Source organism: Pseudorca crassidens, chromosome 13 (assembly GCF_039906515.1).
Source record: "Pseudorca crassidens isolate mPseCra1 chromosome 13, mPseCra1.hap1, whole genome shotgun sequence".
In the NCBI taxonomy this organism is placed as follows: domain Eukaryota; kingdom Metazoa; phylum Chordata; class Mammalia; order Artiodactyla; family Delphinidae; genus Pseudorca; species Pseudorca crassidens.
This window is the reverse complement of record NC_090308.1, coordinates 13872068-13895248: the sequence shown is the minus strand read 5'-3', so window position 1 is coordinate 13895248 and position 23181 is coordinate 13872068. Positions and strand designations below refer to the sequence as shown.

At 40.0% G+C, this 23181-nt stretch overlaps 1 protein-coding gene across 3 annotated transcripts in view; it reads right to left on the bottom strand.

Moving 5' to 3' along the window:
- The window catches only part of SYNE1 (spectrin repeat containing nuclear envelope protein 1), a 456348-nt gene that overhangs the window by 28318 nt on the left and 404849 nt on the right, over positions 1–23181 (bottom strand). For all 3 annotated transcript variants that reach the window (XM_067701747.1, XM_067701745.1, XM_067701746.1), the window contains 3 exons: positions 14879–15041; positions 4023–4210; positions 2704–2854 (listed from right to left, as the gene is read on the bottom strand). In XM_067701747.1, coding sequence (XP_067557848.1) covers positions 2704–2854; positions 4023–4210; positions 14879–15041 — 502 coding nt within the window. The remainder of the gene's footprint in view (positions 1–2703; positions 2855–4022; positions 4211–14878; positions 15042–23181) is intronic.

Here is a 23181-nt window from a genome sequence, read left to right as displayed (position 1 = left end):
ATCAGAGAACTGTCTCTTTAATTTGTAAAATATGTTCTTTCCTAAGAAATCCAGAAATTGCCTCAATTCTGGTGTCCGTTAAAAAAAATAAAACTACCTTTTGCTGAAGGTCTTCTAAATGCAAGCTATTATTAACTTTTAAGAAAAACAGCTTAGTAAAAAAAGTGTGGAACATGCTCTGTTTCTTTTTTGTTGCCCTCCTGAATGACTCAGTTTTCATAAAACGTTTTAGAGCTGATGTGACACCTTACAGAGTAGTAGTTATTTACTTCGGAGGTTACCCCATGCACAGCTTAGCGTTTCCACAGGTAAAATACTCTCTCTTCTTTGTCTCTGTAATGTAGCATAACCCTAGCGTAAGAATCATTTGGTCAAAATAAAATGAAGCTTTTTTATTTCAAACTTATGTGTATGATTTATGACTGATTTTCATCCTGGCATTGGACAGAAAATTGTATAACTGATTGGACTGTACTCATCTAAATCCCCAAGTTTTGCTTCCTTTGGCTTGTCACACTATTTACATGCCACCACACTTCTGCCTCTGAAATGGTTTTTCTTCTGAGGGTTGCTTTAAGAACCTTTATCCGAGTAAATCCAACCTTGTATTCTACAAACTTTATATTATTTCCCCAGAAAAGGAAGTAGTAAGGAAAGTTCAGCTTTTGCCATTACTGGAAGTCACAGAATATGTTTTCTCACTGGCGTGAACACGGGCACCACGGTTGGGTACCCCAGCACAGCCAGATCTGTCCCCAATATTTGTGCAATTGAACAGGCAAAGACCGCCGTAAACAAAATTTTGTTTTTGTAATTTATTTCTGTCTCTTAAGAAAATTAACTACAAAGATAAGTAATAAAATCATTCATTTTAACTAGCTATATAACTATATAGCATTAGAAGCTTAACTACATGGCTAACCTTTGCTATAAAATCTGAGGGTCTAAAATAGCATCAACAAGGATCTTACTTAATCTGCTTTGGAGTGTAAGCCAACTATAGAAGGTTTAACCTTTATGAAGCTGAGTGTCATAAGATGCAGTACAAGAGTATTTCCACTAGCACTGGTTCACACTGGGATGATCTGAAATCTACTGCAGAATTTACTGTGGCTTTTTACTAGAACTTTTCTAAGGGAAAAGCTTTTAGATAGGATTTTTTTTCTCTGGAATTTAGTGGTATAGTTACATATAAGTGCATATTCAGACATCAGAATAACTTATTTATTTCACATAGTATTTGAACACTTTTATAGATTCATGACTTGCCCATCTATGACTCGTAGATTTTAAACTCCACAAGAACAAAAACTAAACTTCATGTTTAGTTCATAAACTTCATAACAGGCCTCCAAAAATGCCTGGTTAACTGGCATCACAAGGTAAAAATAAATCCAGCTGAATTTGGTTGGATTTTTTTAGTCTTAGTTTAAAATATCTCAGGGAGCTTGGGGCAGACTTAGCAACCAAGAATGATTTTTGTAAGATCCATGCATCAGAACTGCTCTCTGTCAGCGTAGCTGAGAACACAACTGCCGATCAGTGGGCATTGATGGGAAAAGAAACTTCAAATTAAAAAATGGTCAGCTTAAGGCTACGTCAGGTCCTCTGTGAAAATGAGAGGCTGAGAAGTTGGGATTTCATCCTGTCCCAGCGACAGAGCAAGCCTCGAGACTGCCCAGAATGGCAAGGAACTAGAATCTGTTACTGAATGATTCCTTTGTTTATGAATACAATTATACTGCTGTCATTTTTGTCTCTATAAAATTGAAAAATCTTGGTGACTCAAGAATGGCGCTGCTCTTCATTTATAATTAGAGATGGTTTATGATTTAAAATATTTGATCAATTCTGGAGCCAATTCTATTTTATCAATGATTAAAAAATACATATATATCTATGCTCCAGTTAGGTTAAAAAAAATCAAGAAAATACATTGAAAGACAGATAGATGTTTTTGTTTTTGTTTTTTAAACATCTTTATTGGAGTATAATTGCTTTACAATGGTGTGTTAGTTTCTGCTTCATAACAAAGTGAATCAGTTATTGATTCAGATATGTCCCCATATCTCTTCCCTCTTGTGTCTCCCTCCATCCCACCCTCCCTATCCCACCCCTCTCGGTGGTCACAGAGCACCGAGCTGATCTCCCTGTGCTATGCGGCTGCTTCCCACTAGCTAGCTGTTTTATGTTTGGTAGTGTATATATGAGCATGCCACTCTCTCACTTTGTCCCAGCTTACCCTTCCCCCTCCCCATATCCTCAAGTCCATTCTCTAAGAGGTCTGTGTCTTTGTTCCTGTCTTGCCCCTAGGTTCTTCATGATCATTTTTTTTTGGCATGGAAAACCATCATATCTGAATCTTAGAAGGTTGACTGTAAAAAATTATGAGATCAAAAGAATGCCAAGATCTTTTGGGGGGAATCATGATTCGTGTTTTCTAACAGAATTGAATAATTCTATAATGTAATGAAGGGCATTACTACTTTATTTGTAATTCTTGACAATCTTAAAGTAAAAACTTCCTTTCTCTTCTTCTTTGCCTACTTATGAGGTAATAATAAAGATGGCCAGAAAGTCATCACCTAGCTGTTTGAACAAATAATATGTGGGTGAACAGATTGTTTAGGTCTTGGGACACCAACTACCAGCTGGCTACTCTCGTAGCAAAATAAAGATGAAATATTTGAAACCGAAAATCACCTCAAATTTCTTTAGTTCGTCCTTGGCAACTGTATAGAGCACCCCAGAAGAGCTGGGGAAGGCAGCTACCCTTTCCGAGCATTTCAGCCAATCTTCAAAACGAGAAAAGTCATCCAGAAACTTCTGCCACAATCTCCACGTCTCTTCAATTCTAAGACAGAAATGAAAGAACAGAATCTGATCGCTTGAGACTGTTTGTGCTCCAGAACCCTGTCTGGTACCTGCAACAGGACTAAGAGTGCCCAAAACAAGCAACCGGGTGCCAAAAAATAACCGTTCCTTGAGCCAAACTTGCCCAGACTGAAAAAGAAACAACTGTTTGAGCTAAGATGAAACAGCTGTGCGTGCGGGCGTGTGTGTGTGTGTGTGTGTGTGTGTGTGTGTGTGTGTGTGTGTGTGTGTGTGTGTGTTTAAACACACGTCCTGCAGCTCTGGATTTGGAATTAGTCAAACTGAGTAAGATAAGCACATGGTGTGAACTGTTCTGGGTACACGCAAGGAAGTTTAAAAGTGCAACACCGTGGGCTTCCCTGGTGGCGCAGTGGCTGAGAGTCCGCCTGCCGATGCAGGGGACGCGGGTTCGTGCCCCGGTCCGGGAAGATCCCACATGCCACGGAGCGGCTGGGCCCGTGAGCCATGGCCGCTGAGCCTGCGCGTCCGGAGCCTGTGCTCCGCAACGGGAGAGGCCACAACAGTGAGAGGCCCACGTACCGCAAAAAAAAAAAAAAAAAAAGTGCAACACCGTGCCTGCAGTGCACACTCATACCAAGCTTCCGTTGAACTTATACTAAGGTTTGAAAATCCATTTAAGTTCAATGTCAAATTTACCCTAATCAAAATCTACCAATGATGGCAAGATAAACAGTATCCTTTCAAGAGTTCCCCAGAGACCACAAAGATTATGTGCCTGAAGTCACTGTGATAATTTTCTAACATAATCACTATTTTTTTTACCACCTTGAATTTCAAAGGGCTTAAAGGTATGTCCTTTGTTTTATTATTTCCTTTTCTATGAAAGAATGTTAGTTTTCCAGAGCACTAATTCTGTAACATTATATTTGTTCAGCAAGGGTGTATTTTAATTTCTCTGAATTATATTTAAACTGTTAGGTCAGGTGTAACTTGGCTTGTTATATTTATATATGACCTTTATACGTACTTATTTTCCCAAGTAAACGTAGATGATGGCAACTTTGGGAAACCAAGGCTATTTTTGGACATTGCAACCAAAAGCAAATAGTGAACCATAGACACTCTGGGTAAATTTTTTGTTTTTTTGGTCCTTCCTCTTTCACAACTGTTTGCACAGCCCGGCTTACTTTAGCCTTCTTTCCATGGACACAGCGCAGATATTTCTCCATCGCCGGTCCAGGTTGCGCGTAGCCTGCTGGATGGACCCGCACTCGGCATCTGTGGCACAGGCATCACAGTCATGCAGGAGAACCTCGCACAGGTTGAGGACAGAGGCCACACCCGTGCTGTGTTTCTCTATGTCTCTCTGAAGCTCCTGCAGGGAAGGAGACATGCTTCATTCAAACGCTTGCGTACAGATGGGAGAAACCGCAGCAGTATATTCACTGACTCAGAAATGCTCAGGCAAAACCTCGACAAACATTTCATTTGTTTGAATGCATGAAGTTTCTTCAAGTTCCTTTATAAAATACCGCAACCTCAAAAGTATGAGAAAATGAATCTAGAAATATTTTAGCTATGTGAGCAAAGCCAAAATATCAACTGAACAAATAAAAGAGACTACGTCAACTGTATTGAGTAAAATGAGCTTCTTTAGTGATAGAAAAATGAATCTTGCCCCAGTCTCTACTTCACAGATTTTCCCTTCCATTCCAATCCATAGATCAATCAGTCAAAGGAATACATGTGCTCCTGTTAAGAGCTGGCACTCAAAAACTGGGATTTGATCTCCAAAGATCTACAAACTGTTTTAAACAGTTAATGCCCCCATCATTAAAAGGTACCATGGTTGAAGGGACCTAGGTTTTCTGTCATGTATGGCATCGTTCTCATCAGCAGCTTCCTCAGTGAGCAAATTTAAATGTAGGACAGAAATAGGAAGATATGAAATATGATAATAAAGTTCAATTTTTGTTAATATTTTTATTTTATGTTTTTAGACCAGCAATTCCTGTGATAACTTCCATATAACTGAGAGGTTATGCAAGAGATTTGAAATGACAGTTTAGTGAAATAGAAATATTGTACAGAATTTATTTTCTTGTGTCTATGGAGTTTATGAAATCTCCAAAATTAATCAAAGGCACTGTTATTGCATTCAACAATAAGCCAGAGTTTGTATAGAAGATATTAGAACATGGTGTTAAGGAGAAAAACAGGAAGAAGAATATACATACAAGAATATAAATCCCAGCTAACTGAGTAAGTTGAGGAATTATCAAGAGAAAAGCTAGGCAAATTCGAGAACTGTATAAAAGAAAAGGAAAATACATTGAGGACCTTGATGAATAGGGCAAGCAAAACGTGACACCAACAGGCCTCCTTTTTAATAATGGAATACTCTGAGTAAATGGAGTTAAAAGCTCAACAGAAAAAATAATGCACATTTTGCATTTATATTCTATGTGGTTAATATGAAGATTTCACATGGTAGAACTCTGGGCAAATTCAATGCCTTGTTTATCATTCACCTGTTGATGAATACTTAGGTTGCTTACATGTATTCACTTGTAAATAATGCTGCAGTGAACATGGGGGTGGAGATATCTTCTTCAAGATAGTGATTTCATTTCCCTCAGATACATACAAAAGTGGAATTGCTGGAACATATATGGTAGTTCTGTTTTTAATTTTTTGAAGAAAGTCCATACTGTTTTCCATAGTGGCTGCACCAACTTACATTCCCACCAACAGTGTACAAGGGTTGCATTTTCTCCAAATCCCTGTCAGTACTTTTTATCTCTTGTCTTTTGATAATAGCCATTTTAACAGGTGTGAGGTGATATATCATTGTGGTTTTTATTTGCATTTCCATGATGATTAGTGATGCTGAGCATCTTTTCATGTACCTGTTGGCAATTTGACTATCTTCTTTGTAAAAATGTCTATTCAGGGCTTCCCTGGTGGCGCAGTGGTTGAGAGTCTGCCTGCCCATGCAGGGGACGCGGGTTCCTGCCCTGGTCCGGGAAGGAAGATCCCACATGCCGCGGAGTGGCTGGGCCCATGAGCCATGGCCGCTGAGCCTGCGCGTCCGGAGCCTGTGCTCCACAACGGGAGAGGCCACAACAGTGAGAGGCCCGCGTACCGCAAAAAAAAAAAAAAAAAAAAAAGTCTATTCAGGTCGTTTGCTCATTTTTAAATTGGATAATTTATTTTTTGCTATTCATTTGTAGGAATTCTTTGTATATTTTAGATATTAACCCCTGATCAGATATGTGGTTTGCAAACATTTTCTCTCATTCCTAGGTTGCCTTTGCATTTGGTTGATCATTACTTTTGCTGTGCAGAAGCTTTATAGTTTGATTTAGTCACACCTATTCATTTTTGTTTTTGTTGGTTGTGCTTTCAAAAATCACTGCCAAGACCAATGTCAGGAAGCCTTTTCCCTATGTTTTGCTCTAGGTTTCAGGTCTTAAATTTAAGTCTTTAATCCATTTCAAGTTAATTTTTCTAAGCTGTATAAAATAGAGGTCTAGTTTAACTCTTTTGCATGTGAATATCCAGTTTTTCCAACACAATTTTTTGAAAAAACTACCTTTTCCCCATCGAGTATTCTTATTAGTCAAATATTAGTTGACTGTGTATGTGTGGGTTTATTTCTGGGCTCTCTATTCTGTTCCACTGGTCTATGTATCTGTTTTTATGCCAGTACCATATTGTTTTGATTACTATAGTTTTGAAATATAATTTGAAAGCATAAAGTATGATGCCTCCAGCTTTGTTCTTCTTTCTCAGGACTGCTTTGGCTATTAGGGGTCTTTTTTTGGTTCCATATGACTTTTAGGATTTTTTTCTATTTCTGTAAAAAGTGCCATTGGAATCTTGACAGGGATTGCATTGAATCTATACATTGCTTTGGTTGTATGCACATTTTAACAATATTAATTCTTCCAATACATGGAATATCTTTCCATTTATTTGTGTTTTATTCAATGTCTTTCATCAATGTCTTATTGTGTCAGAGTACAGATTTTTCACCTCCTTGGTTGAATTTATTCCTAAGTATTTTACTGTTTTTAATGTTATTGTAAATAGGATTGTTTTGTTTGTTTATTTTCCAGATACTTCATTGTTAGTGTATGGAAACACAGTGATGTTTGTATGTTGAATTTGTATGCTACAACTTTCCTGAATTTATTAGTTATAAAAGTCTTCTGGTGGAGTCTTTAGGATTTTTCTATATATAAGACCATGTCACCTGCAAACAGAGACAATTTTTACATCTTCCTTTCTGAGCTGGATGTCTTTTATTTCTTTTTCTTGTCTGAGTTCTCTGGCTAGGCCTTCTAGTGCTATGTTGAATCGAATTGGTGAGAGTGGGTACCCTTGTCCTGTTTCTGATCTTAGAGGAAAAGCTTTCAATCTTTCACCACTGAGTATGTTAGCTGCGGGTGTGTCATATATGTCCTTTATTATGTTGGGGTCCATTCCTTCTGCACCCAATTTGTTGAGAGTTATGATCATTTGAATTTTGTCAAATGCTTTCTCTGCATCTATTGTGATGATCGTATGATTTTTATCTTTCATTTTAGTAATGTAATATATTACATTTATTGATTTGCATATGTTGAATCATTCTTACATTCCAGAACGAATCCAACTTAATCACAGTGTATAATCCTTTTAATGTGCTGATGAATTTGGTTTGCCAGTACTTTGTTGAGAATTTTTGCATCGATATTCATCAGGCATATTGGTTGATAGTTTTCTTTTCCTATGGTGTCCTTATCTGGCTTCAGTATCAGGGTAATGCTGGCCTCATAAAACGAGTTTGAGAATGTTCTTTTCCCTTCAATTTGTTGGAAGAGTGAGATGAATTGGCTGTAAATGTTTGGTAGAGTTCACCTATGAAACCATCTGGTCTTGGACTTTTCTTTGTTGGGAGGTTTTAAATTATTGATTCCACCTCCTTTCATTATTGATCTGCTCAGATTTTCTATTTCTTCATGATTCAATATTGGTAGATTGTATGCTTCTAGGAATTATCCACTTCTCCTAGGTTGCCCAAATTGTTGGCTTATAATTGTTCAGAGTAGTCTCTTATGATCCTTGGTATTTCTTGTAATGTGCCCACTTTCGTTTATAATTTTTATTTATTTTGGTCCTCTCTCTTTTTTAATTGATTACTCTAGCTAAAAGTTTGTCAATTTTGTTTATAATTTCAAAGAACCAACTCAGTTTCGTTCATCTTTTCTGTTGTTTTCCTATTCTGTATTTCATTATTTCTGCTCTACTCTTTATGATTTCCTTCCTTTTGCCAACTTTGGGCTTAGTTTTTTCATTTTTTTTCTAGTTCCTTGAGGTATAAAGTTAGGCTGTTCATTTGAAATCCTTATTTTTTCTTAATGGAAGCATTTATCACTATAAACTTTTCTCCTAGAACTGCTTTTGCTGCATCCCATAAGTTTTGGTATGTTGGGTTCCTTTTTTTGTTTATCTCCAGATATTTTTTTATTTCTCTTTTAATTTCTTCTTGGATCCACTGGTTGTTCAGGAGTGTGTTGTTTAATTTCCATGTATTTGTTAATTTTCCAGCTTTCTTCCTGTTATTGATTTCTAGTCTCACATCATTGTGGCTGGAAAAGATACTTGATGCAACGTCCATTTTCTTGAATTTATTAAGACTAGTTTTGTGATCTAACATATAATCTCTCCTGGAAAACGTTCCATGCTCTGAGGTTGGGGTGGGCCTGGGGGTGCTGCTGGCTGGGCCCTAGAGTCACCTCTGACTGGGTGAGGTCACAGGGTACGTCCCCTGGCAGGGCAGTGCCACTGGTTGGACCCTGTGATTGGGCAGGGCTACAAGCTGGTCTCTGCAATTGGCCTTTTTGAAAATATTTATTTATTTATTATTTATTTAATTTCTTTTTGGCTGTGTTGGGTCTTAGCTGCGGCACGCAGGATCTTTCGCTGTGGTGTGTGGGCTTCTCTCTGGTTGTGGCGCACAGGATCCAGAGCACGTGGGCTGTGTAGTTTGTGGCACGTGGGCTCTCTAGCTGAGGTGCACAAGCTCAGTAGCTGTGGAGCGCGGGCTTAGTTGCCCTGCGGCATGTGGGATCTTAGTTCCCTGACCAGGGATCGAACCCGCGTCCCCTGCATTGGAAGGCGGATGCTTTACCACTGGACCACCAGGGAAGTCTCACTGTAATTGCTCTTGATGGGGTCTTAGGCTGTGCTCCCAGACCAGAAGGTGCTGCTGGCTGGACTCTGTTCAGGTGAGGCCTCAGGCTGTGCTCTGTGATCATGCAGGGCTGCAGGCTGTGCCCTGGAGTTGGGCAGGGCCACAGTCTAGGCTTTGCCATCAGGTAGACCGCTGGCTGTGCTCCCCTGTTGGGCAAGATTACTGGTCAGGCTCTCTGGTTAGGAGAGCCTGCCAGCTGAATCCCACAGTGAGTGGGCCTAGAGACTGTGCTCCATGGTCTAGCTGGGCTGTTGTCTAAGCTTTCTTCTTGGGTGGGGTCGCAGGCTATGCTTGGTAATTGGACGGGGTCACTGGCTGGGCTTCCTGACCAGGCAAGGTTGCAGGCTGTGTTCAGTAATCAGACAAGGCCCTTGGGTGGACTCCACCACTGAGTAGAGCTGTAGTCTGGGCTCCATGGCTGGGTGTGGTTGTAGGTTGGGCTCTGAGGATGCCTAAGGTCACTGTTCAGGCTCCTTGGTTATGCAAGGCCAGAGGCTATGCTCAACAGTTGGTAGGGCTTCTGGCTTGGCTCCCCGCCCAAGCAGGGCTGTTGGATGGGCTCCATGGCTGCCTGGATTCTCTGGCCAGGCTTCCTGGTGGGGGGGTTACGGAGACTGTGCTCAGCTGTTGGGTGGGGCTGGGAATCTGCCTCCCTGCCCAGGCTGGGGGTAGAAAGAGCTCCAAGGCCTGTAATGCCAGTTGTCTGGGGACCCAAATGAAGCAGAGCTGCTAACTGAGTTTGCAGGCTAGACGGGGCCACTGGCTGGTCTCTGCTGATGAGCAGAGACGCTGGCTGGCATCTCTGCTCGGGTGCAGCTGCAAGCGGGAATGCAGCCCACCAAGATCTGAGTGCAGGTGCTGTAAGCCGCATACCCCTTCTCCATCGCTATCTGATCCCCCGTGACTGAGCCTCATAGATTTCCTTAGTGACCCCCATGAAGAGAGACCCCAGCGGGCCTCCTGGGAAGCGTCATACAATACTGGGGGAGCTGGGTGTCCACTTTGGCCTCTCTCTTTTTTTTAATTTTCGGCCTTGCCCCACGGCTTGCAGGATCTTAGTTCCCTGACTAGGGATTGAACCTGGGTCCCTGGCAGTGAGAGTATGGAGTCCTAACTACTGGACGGCCAGGGAATTCCCCACCTTGGCCTCTCTTTTCCAACTGGAGAAACCACAGGCTGGGGCGCTCTGGTGTGGTGCTGTGCCAGCCTGGGGCAGGCGATGTGGGCAGAGTGCAGCCACTCCTCTCACCTTCTAACGTGGTCCTTCTCGGTCTCTGATGTCCAAGGGCTGCTGCAGCCTCACCCTGGGTTCTGGGATTTTCACAATGGTGTCCTGTCTATGGATAGTTGCTTGTTGGTCTTCTTGTGATGGGACTTAAGTCAGGAATGGCTTATGCCACCGTCTTGGTGACATCACTCCTCCATATACTTTTGAATCTCTCTCAGAGGGGAGACTCATAAGGGGAAACCACTGTGGGAACCAGCAATGGCGTGTGAAACCCAGAACTCTAATTGACGAACTGTTGGAGGCTCAGTGTGGACACCTCTGACCCACCCAGTCATGGGGGCCCCCCAATTTGGTGAGATTTACCTCCAGGAGCTTGACCAGGTTAACACAGTAAACACTGGAGAAAAGTCCCCCTGTGCTTCTGCTCAGAAGTTTTTGTTCAGATCAATATATAAAATAAGGCTTGAGGGGGTCTTATAATTATATAAGTACCCAAATACAGATCAGAATTTTAGTCTCAGTTTTAACTTCCATTGGTGATGGCCTCAAATTGTCACATAGTGTCACTGGATTCATTCTTTTTCATTTATAACACAGAGAAATCGGACAAAACGTTCTCTGAAGCCATCTCAAGTCTATATATACTTCTGCCTAATTAAATCTATAAGAATTAAGTACATTGGCAAGAGAGACATATAGAAACTCCACATAGGGAAATAGAAGACGATGTATTTTTTACCAATTTAATCTGTCCATTTAAATATTTGTCAGAATTTTTCCCTTTTGGAGACAGATTACTATTTATCTGTCTTTTCAAACATGGATCCCCAAATGCTACAATTTTTACAAAATCATGGTCAAACAATTTCCATAAAGGAAACTAGTAAATATGATATGATTAAAATAAAATTTGCTAAGCGCCCACTTTATGCTGGGCACTGTGCTAAGTGCTTTTCTTGTTAACCTTTTACAATAACTCGGGGAGCCGTGTACTCATTATCAGCAACCTATATGTTAGGAAGCTGAGGGTTAAGAGTTCATTACTTTGCTCTGGTTCACACAGAAAAGTGGTGAGGCCAGGACTGGAATCCAGAAAGTCTTCAATTTTAACTACTGGTGTACAGGTTTTTTTTTAACCTTTAAATTTTAATTAAAAGGCTATATGAACATTTATTAATATATTAAAAAGTCCAAAACGACTACTAAGCTTCCAATGAAGTAGTACCCTTTTCATTTCACTCCTGATTCTTCTCCAGAAAAAACCAGTTCCATCTCTTGTAGCTCTGTCTTCTGGTTTTTACTTCTGTTTTTCTAAGTAACATGTTTATATTGCTATTTCTTGATTTTTAAATGTTAGACATTATCAGTGCTTCTGCAGCAGAGAAGGAATAAACTTCTACGTGACTCACGGGGCTCCAATGACTATTTTAGTACCTCTTATAGCTAGAGCAATAATCACGTCTTTGCATGATTATGGTGTTTTAATACTTTTCACATTTAAGCAACAAAATATGCTATGGTTGTATTTCTTCTCTTACATAACTTTTTGTTTTTCTAAAATCAATAGTTCTCTATCTCTCTCTCTCTCCCTCGCTCTCTTTTTCTCTTTAAAATATGACCCAGCAATTCCACTACTGGGCATATACCCAGAGAAAACCATGATTCAAAAAGACACATGCACCCTAATGTTCACTGCAGTACTATTTACAACAGCCAGGACATGGAAGCAACCTAAATGTCCATCAATAGAGAAGTGGATAAAGAAGATGTGATACATATATACAATGGAATATTACTCAGCCATAAAATAGAATGAAATTGGGTCATTTGTAGAGACACGGCTGGACCTAGAGACGGTCATACAGAGTGAAGTAAGTCAGAAGAGAAAAACAAATATCGTATATTAACGCATATATGTGGAATCTGAAAATATGGTTATGGATAATCTTATTTACAAAGCAGAAATAGAGACACAGATGTAGAGAACAAAAACGTATGGATACCAGAGTGGAAAAGGGGGGGTGTGGGAGGAATTGGGAGATTGGGATTGACATATACACACTATTGATACTATGTATAAAATAGATAACTAATGAGAACATACTGTATAGCTCAGGGAACTCTACTCTGTGCTCTGTGGTGACCTAAATGAGAAGGAAATCCAAAAAGGAGGGGATAGATGTATACGTATAGCTGATTCACTTTGCTGTACAGTATAAACTAACCGAATACTGTACAGCAACTATACTCTAATAAAAAAAATTTATATTGCTAACTGCTATTCTTTCTCTTATGGTGCTAATAAAGCTCCTTCCAGGATGGTTAAGCCCATCAGGTCATCTGGTTCAACTCTTTTCTTCCTTGGAGATGTTCCTCTTAGAGCACCCAGACTCCCTGCTCCTGTCTGGACAGGCTCTTCCTAGGTTGCAGTACCATTGTCATTTGGGACTTCCCTTTACCATCACCCTGGGGACTTCCTTCTCCTGGGTTGAATATTATTTTTCCTCTCATTTCAGTATATGGAGCATATCTTTCATTAGCTTCTTGTGAATGTGTGCACAGAAGGTAAATATTTTATATATGAAATGGCAGATATATTATTCTAAATCATAAAAAATTTTCTCAGCTTTTTGAAGGCATTCCGTCATTGTCTACTAGCTTCCATCCTTGTTTTGGAGAAATCCAACTTTTTCATCTTGGAAGCCTTAAAATCTTCTTTTATCCCCCATGTTCTGAAATTTCATTATAGCTTTGTTTTTAATTTTCCTGGGCACCTGTAGGGTTTGTGTTCTAGAAGTGTGTAAATTTTCAATCTGGGAATGCTTTTTCTGCATTACTCCTTTTGTAATTTCTTCCTTTCCACTTTATTTTGGGGGCAGGGGGACTTTTACAGAATAACTGAATTGGATTTTGAAACTCTCGTGTAAATCCTGGCTGCAGCATAAGCCTGGCTAGTGACCTCACGAGAGGCGATGTTGTGGGGTTTGGCACAGAGTCTTTCCCTTAATCCCTCTGTTTTTAACAGAGTGGCTCCAGCACAGATGGCGTCCTGTGTCATCGAATCCCAAGTCCCTCTGGATGGCCTTCTCCAGAGAGTCAACAAAGCAGAGCTGCCTGACTAGCTGGGCTTAGGGGAAATCTGCTCATCTCACCACTCCTTTCTCAGACTTTCAGCCATTTTCCCTTTAAAGCCCCACAGACTTGATAGCTCCACTTCCCGGGTGAGCATTTTGGGAACTCTGCGGCGTGAATCAGCTTTCTCCATCCTCCGCTCTGCTAACACCATCACTGTTCATCTGTCTACTTTCCACCTTCCAAATTCTCTCGGATGTCTGGCAGCTCTGTCATCTTCTCTTCTGTTCTTTTTGCCATCGTAGGTTTTGACCTTTTATTTGATTAGGGTTTTAGTAGTGGCTGCAACTACGGATGCGTATAATCAATTTCCCATACTTAACTAGATACTGTTTTGACTTTCTTACATTTGCTAAATTACAATACTGGTCATTAGCATTTTAACTCTTGTCACATGTAGATATCATTACCATGTTCTCCAGGAGAATGTGGGGAAGCTGGAGGCCAACCACAACCCCCAGAGTTAATCATCAGAATTTCAAACATCAGAGAGTCCCATCAGAGGGTTTTATTCTTACAGAAAACTGGAAAATGTCCTGCTAACAATTTCTTAAAAAATAAATGCTAATTTAAACATCCAATACCTAAAAATTGTATTTTAATAAATGTTCTCTTTGTAAAATAAAATACATAACCTACTTCATAGGACTGAAGAAATAGGTCTGTTTATACATTTTTTTAAAGTTAAGCAACTTGAATATAATGGCCTAATGTAATGGAAATAACCAGAGCGCAGGCAGAATTTTCAAGGACAATCTAAAAGCATGAAGTAGCAATACTTCTTATGGGGGATTTATGGTGTTTATTACTGACAGCTGGAGTCTACTGTGCTGAGTAAGAATAAGCAAGGGGAGTGGGAAGTGAAAATCCCTTCTGTACGTATTTTTCAGGGTCACCCTCTTTTGCTTTGCTGGGTTGTGTATTGTGCTGTATTTGCTACACACATGAAGATGACATTACAGTATGTGGTCTGCAGGTCAGGCAATCCTCCTTGCAAAACAAAATTATGTTAGACTCTAAAAACTCTAAGTATGCACTGTGATCTTTCTCCAAAGGCTGTATGCAGAAAAAAGAAAAAGGCTCGTTTCTAAGTCCATGGTTGTGAGTTTGCGACCCACAAATAAATAAACAAAACTGTCAGCACTGTTGTGGATACATTATTGCAGCTTAACCTAACCTACCATCTTAGGATGGCTTCTTGGCAGACCAGTGACATTAACCCTACGATGGCAGACCTTCTTAAGAGTCAACTTTGTGAGGAGATGGAACCTATTTGCCCCAAACACCTCTCTAGCCAATGCCTTCCCTTTCTCACCAGTCCTGCCCAGCTTCCTCCAGATTTTCCATCCTAATTCACCATCTCACAATCATGTCTCTATTCTGGCCAGGAGGACAGATTTTCAAGAACCTATTAACTTTCCTTCCATTGTTTTACATCTTACCTGCTGCTTGTTAAGCTTTTTCTGTATTTCTTCTGAGTCACAGGAATCGTAGACGATCGGCTTGGCCAGCTCTGACTCTATGTGGGCCAGCCACGTTCTCAGGCTGCTCATGTTTTTATCCAGCTGCTGTACGGCGACCAGGGTCTCCTTCAGCTTCTTTACCCTGTGGGCAGAGAAGGAGAGACATCAACTTCAGTGAGAGGCTTCACTCATGTTTCCCTCATGAGCAGAAGCCAGCACTGGGTCTAAAGCCAGAGTCCAGCCTGGCTCAGCCACCTACTGGCTGTGTGACTGTGGGCAGCTGTACACCCCTCCTGTGTCTCTGTTTCTTTGCCTATAAAATGGAAATGAAGTAAGAGTACTTGTGAGATTTAAATGAGGTGAACGACAGAGGGTGCCAGTACATGGGAAACATTAAAAAAATATCAACCATGGTTATACTCAGCACAGCTATACTAATATAACAGTGATAGAAACCTCATGGTTGTCATAGAAATTACTACTTTCACAAATAGTATAATCTATACTACTTGACTTTTGCAAATAATATAATTTATACTACTATGAAGAATAACTGGGAGGAAAAAGTTAACCTTTCCAGTGGATTGTCACCAAACAGATTACACATCCATGGTTCTAATCACTTCACCCCCTGTGGGATGTATTTCAGCAATATTGTGGCAGAAACTCAGTCAAACGAAGAAAGCACACTGAAGATAAAACTATCAGTGAGATATCACATGCACTTAAGCAATTTGAGCTTTAATGATGCCATATCACGTTAAAGGTAACTAAGGACCTGTTGGATTGTAAGTGGCAGAGGGCAGGTACCCAATCTTCCACCTGAAGAGCCTAATTCAGTATAGTATTCACTACATAGCATGCTTAAAAAATAACGACAAATAACTATTCTCCCATTCTCACCAGGAAGCAGTAAAAACTCATTCCTTTAAGAATTGTCATTTCTCTAACCATCATCCGTGGACACTTTAAATGTTAAGATGCCAGAAAGACAAAAGAAATCAGGTGTGATTATTTTCTTAATAAAATGTACCATCTGACCAGAAATCTGAACATGGAAAGAATGAAATATAACAAAGTGTGGTAAGAACTAAACTAAAGAAGTGAATGAAGTCTCTGGCTAATAAATAAAGAGTGATCAATTCTGTCTGGCCATGTTCAGTAATCATTCATTCATTTACCATTTGTTCATTTCTTTATTCCTCCTACCAACATGTATGGTGCTAGGTGACAGATAAACAGTGATGACTAAAGCTTCATCCTTGCCTTTGAGGAGCTTAGACTTTGAGGAAAGAAGAAAAGTGAAGAAATGACATGTGAGCTGCATCTTGAGAGGTGGATACAAGCCAAGCAGAACATTTCTGGCCTAGGAAACAATGAAGAAGAGCAGAGATTGTGAAGGTAAATAGTGTCACAATGCCAAGGAGATCAGTGGTGGACGGACGGGGAAGAGAAACAGGAAAGACAGAAGAAGTGGTTAGAGGAAGAGGTAAGACTGATGGGTGGATGGGAGCAAGATTATAAAACTCCCACAGTGACATGACAATGGATTTGTATGTAGTTTCAAAGATAAATAAGAACTTTCCCAAGATCTATTAGTGGAGGAATGTTAAGATGAGTTTTGATTCTAAGTGTGTAAGTCTGAGGCAAGGCTGTGGTAAGAGCCCATTCAGGAAGTACATAGAATAGTCCAAAGCAGTTTGCATCAAAAGCCTACACTTGGAAACAGTGGGGATAGAGTTGAGGAGTGGATTGCTAAATTCACGAACCGACATGACGTGAGGCAGAAGGAGTTAAGAAATGATGTCTTTTCCAGTTGGGTGACTAGATAGATGCTGCTGCCTCAGAGGATACAGGAATGAGGAGCAAGTTCTTGGGATTAATGGTGCATTAAGTTTGGGGTACGATGAGTCTGTGGGATCAGCTAGACATGTATGGAAATATAGTTCTTAGGTCCAGAAGAGACGACGAAGTTTATTGCATTGGTTTACATACTATTGGCATAGAGTTGAAGCCCTATGAAAGGAGATATTTCATCCTGAAAGGGGCTGGACTAAGAAGAATGAGTTTTAAAAGGTTAAAGAAGGAGGAATCACAGTTGAAGAAAGAATAATCAGAAAGGAAGGAGGTGAAGCAGGGAAGTGTAGCATAAAACTAAAGGCAGGAAATGTTTCAAGAAAGAATTGGTGGTGGGCGGGGATAGGACTGATGGCATTTTAGGGTACAAACTTGCAACGAGTAGTAAATAAGCCTTAGAGATCTAATGCACGGTAAAATGAAAATAAACAACAATATTGTACTCTAATTTTGTAATGTGATAAGTATCGCTACAATGGCAATCATATTACATTATATCAGTGTATCAAAGTAACAAGCTTAAATTTACCTTAATTTTACCTTAAATTTACACAATGTTGTGTGTCAAATACATTCAATTAAAAATAATTTAAAAAAAGAAGAAAGTGTTGGTCACAGCGTGATCTGAATGCCTTCTTCATTAGATTTCACCTGGTTTGCCTCACATAAATGCAGATTCTTAGACCCCAACCCAGTCCTATTGAGTCAGAACCTCTGGGGGTGTGGCCAGGGAATTTACACTTAACAAGCACTCCAAGTAAGCCCTAGGCAAGCTTAAGTTTGGAATCATGGATCTACTTTGTCAAAGGCAGAGCAAGGTAGCTGATGAGGCCTAAAAAGAGCTATTCATTAGAGGAGGTCTGCTGACCCTAAGTGAATAGTTCAGCAAGGGCTACGGAAACAGAAAACAGGACGCATTTGAGAGAAATACACTTATAATGAAAGAGGATTGTTAATTATTGTTAAAAAGTAGGCAGCGAAGGTAAGTAAATATGGTATGAATCCTGTAGAATGATCTATCTGGCTACAAGAAAAAACTGATTTTTTGTTTGTTTGTTTTGTTTAATGTAGTTTAATGATTTGGAATCGCTTTAGAATGTTTTTAGGCAGAGAAAAAGGAACTCACGAGGAAGGAGCCAAAGACAGAAGAAAAAGGAGAGAAATTACAGATGAATACAGATGATGGAGCGAGGAGGCACAGGAGGCAGGATCAGGGGCGCAGAGCAGGGATAGATGAATTCGATTTGAAACGTTATTTCCCAGTGAGGGCAGGGTGTCAGCAGGAATTTGGGAGGGACACAGATAGTACTTCTCAACTCTATTATTACCAAGTAATAGTAGCAAAAATCGACTACTGAGTCTCTGTTGAGGGCCTGACAAGCTGACTGGATGTATGTACATAGATGGCTCTAAAACAAAAGGCGATGTGAAGGAGGAGCAAATGATCAATGATTTCTGGTACAACCCTTCCTTAAAATTCAATTCTGCTTTTAGACCGTAAGTTTTTTTATACTTTCCACCTTTTGGTTCAGGACATGTGGTCACCTTACTGACACTGCTCCTAATAGAAATGAATGGCAGATAAGCAAAATATCTCCATCTCCGAGTTGTAAACTTGGTTCAACTAAAGAGGTATCTGCTTGGAAAAAATGTCAAGAGCAACATGTCTTTTAAAACTCTAGGAATCTTCCAAGACTGAACCAGGAAGAAACAGAAAATATGAACAGACCAATCACAAGCACTGAAATTGAAACTGTGATTAAAAATCTTCCAACAAACAAAAGCCCAGGACCAGATGGCTTCACAGGGGAATTCTATCAAACATTTAGAGAAGAGCTAACACCTATTCTTCTCAAACTCTTCCAAAATATAGCAGAGGGAGGAACACTCCCAAACTCATTCTACGAGGGCACCATCACCCTGATATCAAAACCAGACAAAGATGTCACAAAGAAAGAAAACTACAGGCCAATATCACTGATGAACATAGATGCAAAAATCCTCAACAAAATATTAGCAAACAGAATCCAACAGCACATTAAACGGATCATACACCACGATCAAGTGGGGTTTATTTCAGGAAAGCAAGGATTCTTCAATATACGCAAATCAATCAATGTGATACAGCATATTAACAAATCGAAGGAGAAAAACCATATGATCATCTCAATAGATGCAGAGAAAGCTTTCAACAAACTTCAACACCCATTTATGATAAAAACCCGCCAGAAAGTAGGAACAGAGAAAACTTACCTCAACATAATAAAGGCCATATATGACAATCCCACAGCCAACATCATCCTCAATGGTGAAAAACTGAAACCATTTCCACTAAGATCAGGAACAAGACAAGGTTGCCCACTCTCACCACTATTATTCAACATAGTTTTGGAAGTTTTATCCACAGCAATCAGAGAAGAAACAGAAATAAAAGGAATCCAAATCGGAAAAGAAGAAGTAAAGCTGTCACTGTTTGCAGATGACATGATACTATACATAGAGAATCCTAAAGATGCTACCAGAAAACTACTAGAGCTGATCAATGAATTTGGTAAAGTAGAAGGATACAAAATTAATGTACAGAAATCTCTTGCATTCCTATGCACTAATGATGAAAAATCTGAAAGTGAAATTAAGAAAACACTCCCATTTATCATTGCAACAAAATAATACCTAGGAATTAAATAAAATACCTAGGAATAAACCTACCTAAGGAGACAGAAGTCCTGTATGCAGAAAATTATAAGACACTGATGAAAGAAGCTAAAGATGATACAAATAGATGGAGACATATACCATGTTCTTGGATTGGAAGAATCAACATTGTGAAAATGACTATACTACCCAAAGCAATCTACAGATTCAATGCAATCCCTATCAAACTACCACTGGCATTTTTCACAGAACTAGAACAAAAAATTTCACAATTTGTATGGAAACACAAAAGACCCCGAATAGCCAAAGCAATATTGAGAAAGAAAAACGAAGCTGGAGGAATCAGGCTCCTGGACTTCAGACTATACTACAAAGCTACAGTAATCAAAACAGTATGGTACCAGCACAAAAAAATATATATAGATCAATGGAACAGGATAGGAAGCCCAGAGATAAACCCACGCACATATGGTCACCTTATCTTTGATACAGGAGGCAAGAATACACAATGGAGAAAAGACAGCCTCTTCAATAAGTGGTGCTGGGAAAACTGGACAGGTACATGGAAAAGAATGAAATTAGAACACTCCCTAACACCATACACAAAAATAAACTCAAAATGGATTAAGGACCTAAATGTAAGGCCAGACACTATCAAATTCTTAGAGGAAAACATAGGCAGAACACTCTATGACATAAATCACAGCAAGATCCTTTTTGACCCACCTCCTAGGGAAATGGAAATAAAAACAAAAATAAACAAAGGGGACCTAATGAAACTTCAAAGCTTTTGCACAGCAAAGGAAACCATAAACAAGACCACAAGACAACCCTCAGAATGGGAGAAAATATTTGCAAATGAAGCAACTGACAAAGGATTAATCTCCAAAATTTACAAGCAGCTCATGCAGCTCAATATCAAAAAAAACAAACAACCCAATCCAAAAATGGGCAGAAGACCTACATAGACATTTCTCCAAAGAAGATATACAGATTGCCAACAAACAAATGAAAGAACGCTCAACATCATTAATCATTAGAGAAATGCAAATCAAAACTACAATGTGATATCATCTCACACCGGTCAGAATGGCCATCATCAAAAAATCTAGAAACAATAAATGCTGGATAGGGTGTGGAGAAAAGGGAACCCTCAGACACTGTTGGTGGGAATGTAAATTGATACAGCCACTATGGCAAACAGTATGGAGGTTCCTTAAAAAACTAAAAATAGAACTACCATATGACCCAGCAATCCCAGTACTGGGCATATACCCTGAGAAAACCGTAATTCAAAAAGAATCATGTACCACAATGTTCATTGCAGCTCTATTTACAATAGCCAGGACATGGAAGCAACCTAAGTGTCCACTGATAGATGAATGGATAAAGAAGATGTGGCACATATATACAATGGAATATTACTCAGCCATAAAAAGAAACGAAATTGAGTTATTTGTAGTGAGATGGATGGACCTAGAGTCTGTCATACAGAGTGAAGTAAGTCAGAAAGAGAAAAACAAATACCGTAATGCTAACATATATATATGGAATCTAAAAAAAAAAAAAAAAAAGGTCATGAAGAACCTAGGGGCAAGACGGGAATAAAGACGCAGACCTACTAGAGAATGGACTTGAGGACATGGGAAGGGGGAAGGATAAGCTGGGACAAAGTGAGAGAGAGGTAGTGTATATATGGACATATATACACTACCAAATGTAAAATAGATAGCTAGTGGGAAGCAGTCGCATAGCACAGGGAGATCAGCTCGGTGCTTTGTGACCAGCTAGAAGGGTGGGATAGGGAGGGTGAGAGGGAGGGAGACGCAAGAGGGAAAAGATATGGGGATATATGCATATGTATAACTGATTCACTTTGTTCTAACGCAGAAACTAACACACCATTGTAAAGCAATTATACTCCAATAAAAATGTTAAGAAAAAATATAAAATAAAATAAAATAAAATTGTAAGAAAAAAAAAATCTAGGGATGTGATAGGGACTTCCCTGGCGGTCCAGTGGTTAAAATCTGAGCTTCCACTGCAAGGGGCACAGGTTGGATCCCTGGTCGGGGAACTAAGATCCCGCATGCTACGCAGCACAGCCAAGAAAAAAAACAAAACAAAACAACCCTCCGGCCCCAAGACTCTAAGGATGTGATATATTTCAAGGCAGGGATCTGCAGTAGAATGTTCTCAAAGACAGACAACTTGCACTCAGAATCACCTACTACTTCTCAACTCTATTACTTCCAGAGAGTAAAGAAGTGATTCTCAACCTAGGACCAGTACTGGGTCACTTAGGGGTGCTTTCCATCCACACGTGCCACTGCTAACTCTCTCCCCACCTTCTCCCCGCCCTCTGTGCCTCCCCAGATGACTAGGATTTGCTTCTCTGGTCAGGAGCCACCTCTCTGAAGAAACTGTCTCATAACCAAAGTATTTTGAGAATTTTGATTCTTTTTTTTTTGTTTGTTTTGTTTTTTGCGGTACGCGGGCCTCTCACTGTGTGGCCTCTCCCGTTGCGGAGCACAGGCTCCAGACGCGCAGGCTCAGCGGCCATGGCTCACGGGCCCAGCCGCTCCACGGCATGTGGGATCTTCCCGGACCGGGGCACGAACCCGTGTCCCCTGCATCAGCAGGCGGACTCTCAACCACTGCGCCACCAGGGAAGCCCCTTTATTCATTTTTAATTGCTTAAAATGGATACCATCACTTCTATTACAGTTTCTATAAATCAATGTTTCTCTCTCAAATGAAAATCTAGTCATGACACCATCACTTTTCCTCTGTCATACAAATGCTTAGAAGTATTTTCACGATGGTCGGTTCTTGATAATAATATCTGTATTTCATTAATTATAATAAAAATCCCTACATTTGATCAGTGTATAAAGGCATGCTGAGGTGCATTACCTTATATTGTTTTAAAAAATGTGTATTTAAAAAATTATGTTCACGTTCCACAATATATAGGATTGAAAGGGAACAGAAAACATGCATTGCAATGTTATCATAATTCACAATTCCATTCAAGATAATACTTTTCTAATTAGCTTTATAAGTACAATTTGTACTCTGTCTCTAGGGCATTTCAAGGCATTAGCCTTGAAAAATAATTCCAATAACTGTTACATACAACCCACTCACATGTCTCTCATATGTCAGACAAAATTCACTTGAGCGTCAGTCAGTGAATGACAGTTTTTGAGCAGCTACTGGGTATAAAGTTCGGGGTACATATTCTACCAATGACCATGGTACGGGCTTAGGATTTACCATGACCTTGGCCATCCTGCTTTAGTGTCCCAGATGGAAAGGACAGTCTACAATCAATAAACCCACTGGAACAGGACTGAAGAATGGCTCACTGCACTGCTGTCCATCTTGGTTTGACCCCAATAAGAATGTCCTCTCAGGAACCCCTCCCACTTGACCAGCTTCCTGTCTTCAGGTCTGATAGGATTTGAATGCTGACTATGCTTCGGGATGGGGTTTTAAAGAAAACTCATGACATCATCAGGGTTTTGTGTGGACCTGGAGGCTGGGAGGGTACTTCACTCAGTGCCTGCTTCCTTCTTACCCTTGTTCGAACTTCCTGGTATTATTAATGCTCACCTTCCTGCTCCTCATGGGAAGTTCCCTGGAAAGCTGGAACTGTGAATTTCCACTTCGGGTTTTCCCTTTCCACTTCTAGTTGCCAGACTGAGCTTGTTGCCTTGCACAAAGTCGGGTACTATTTAAATGCCTGCTAAACGTTAATAATTAGT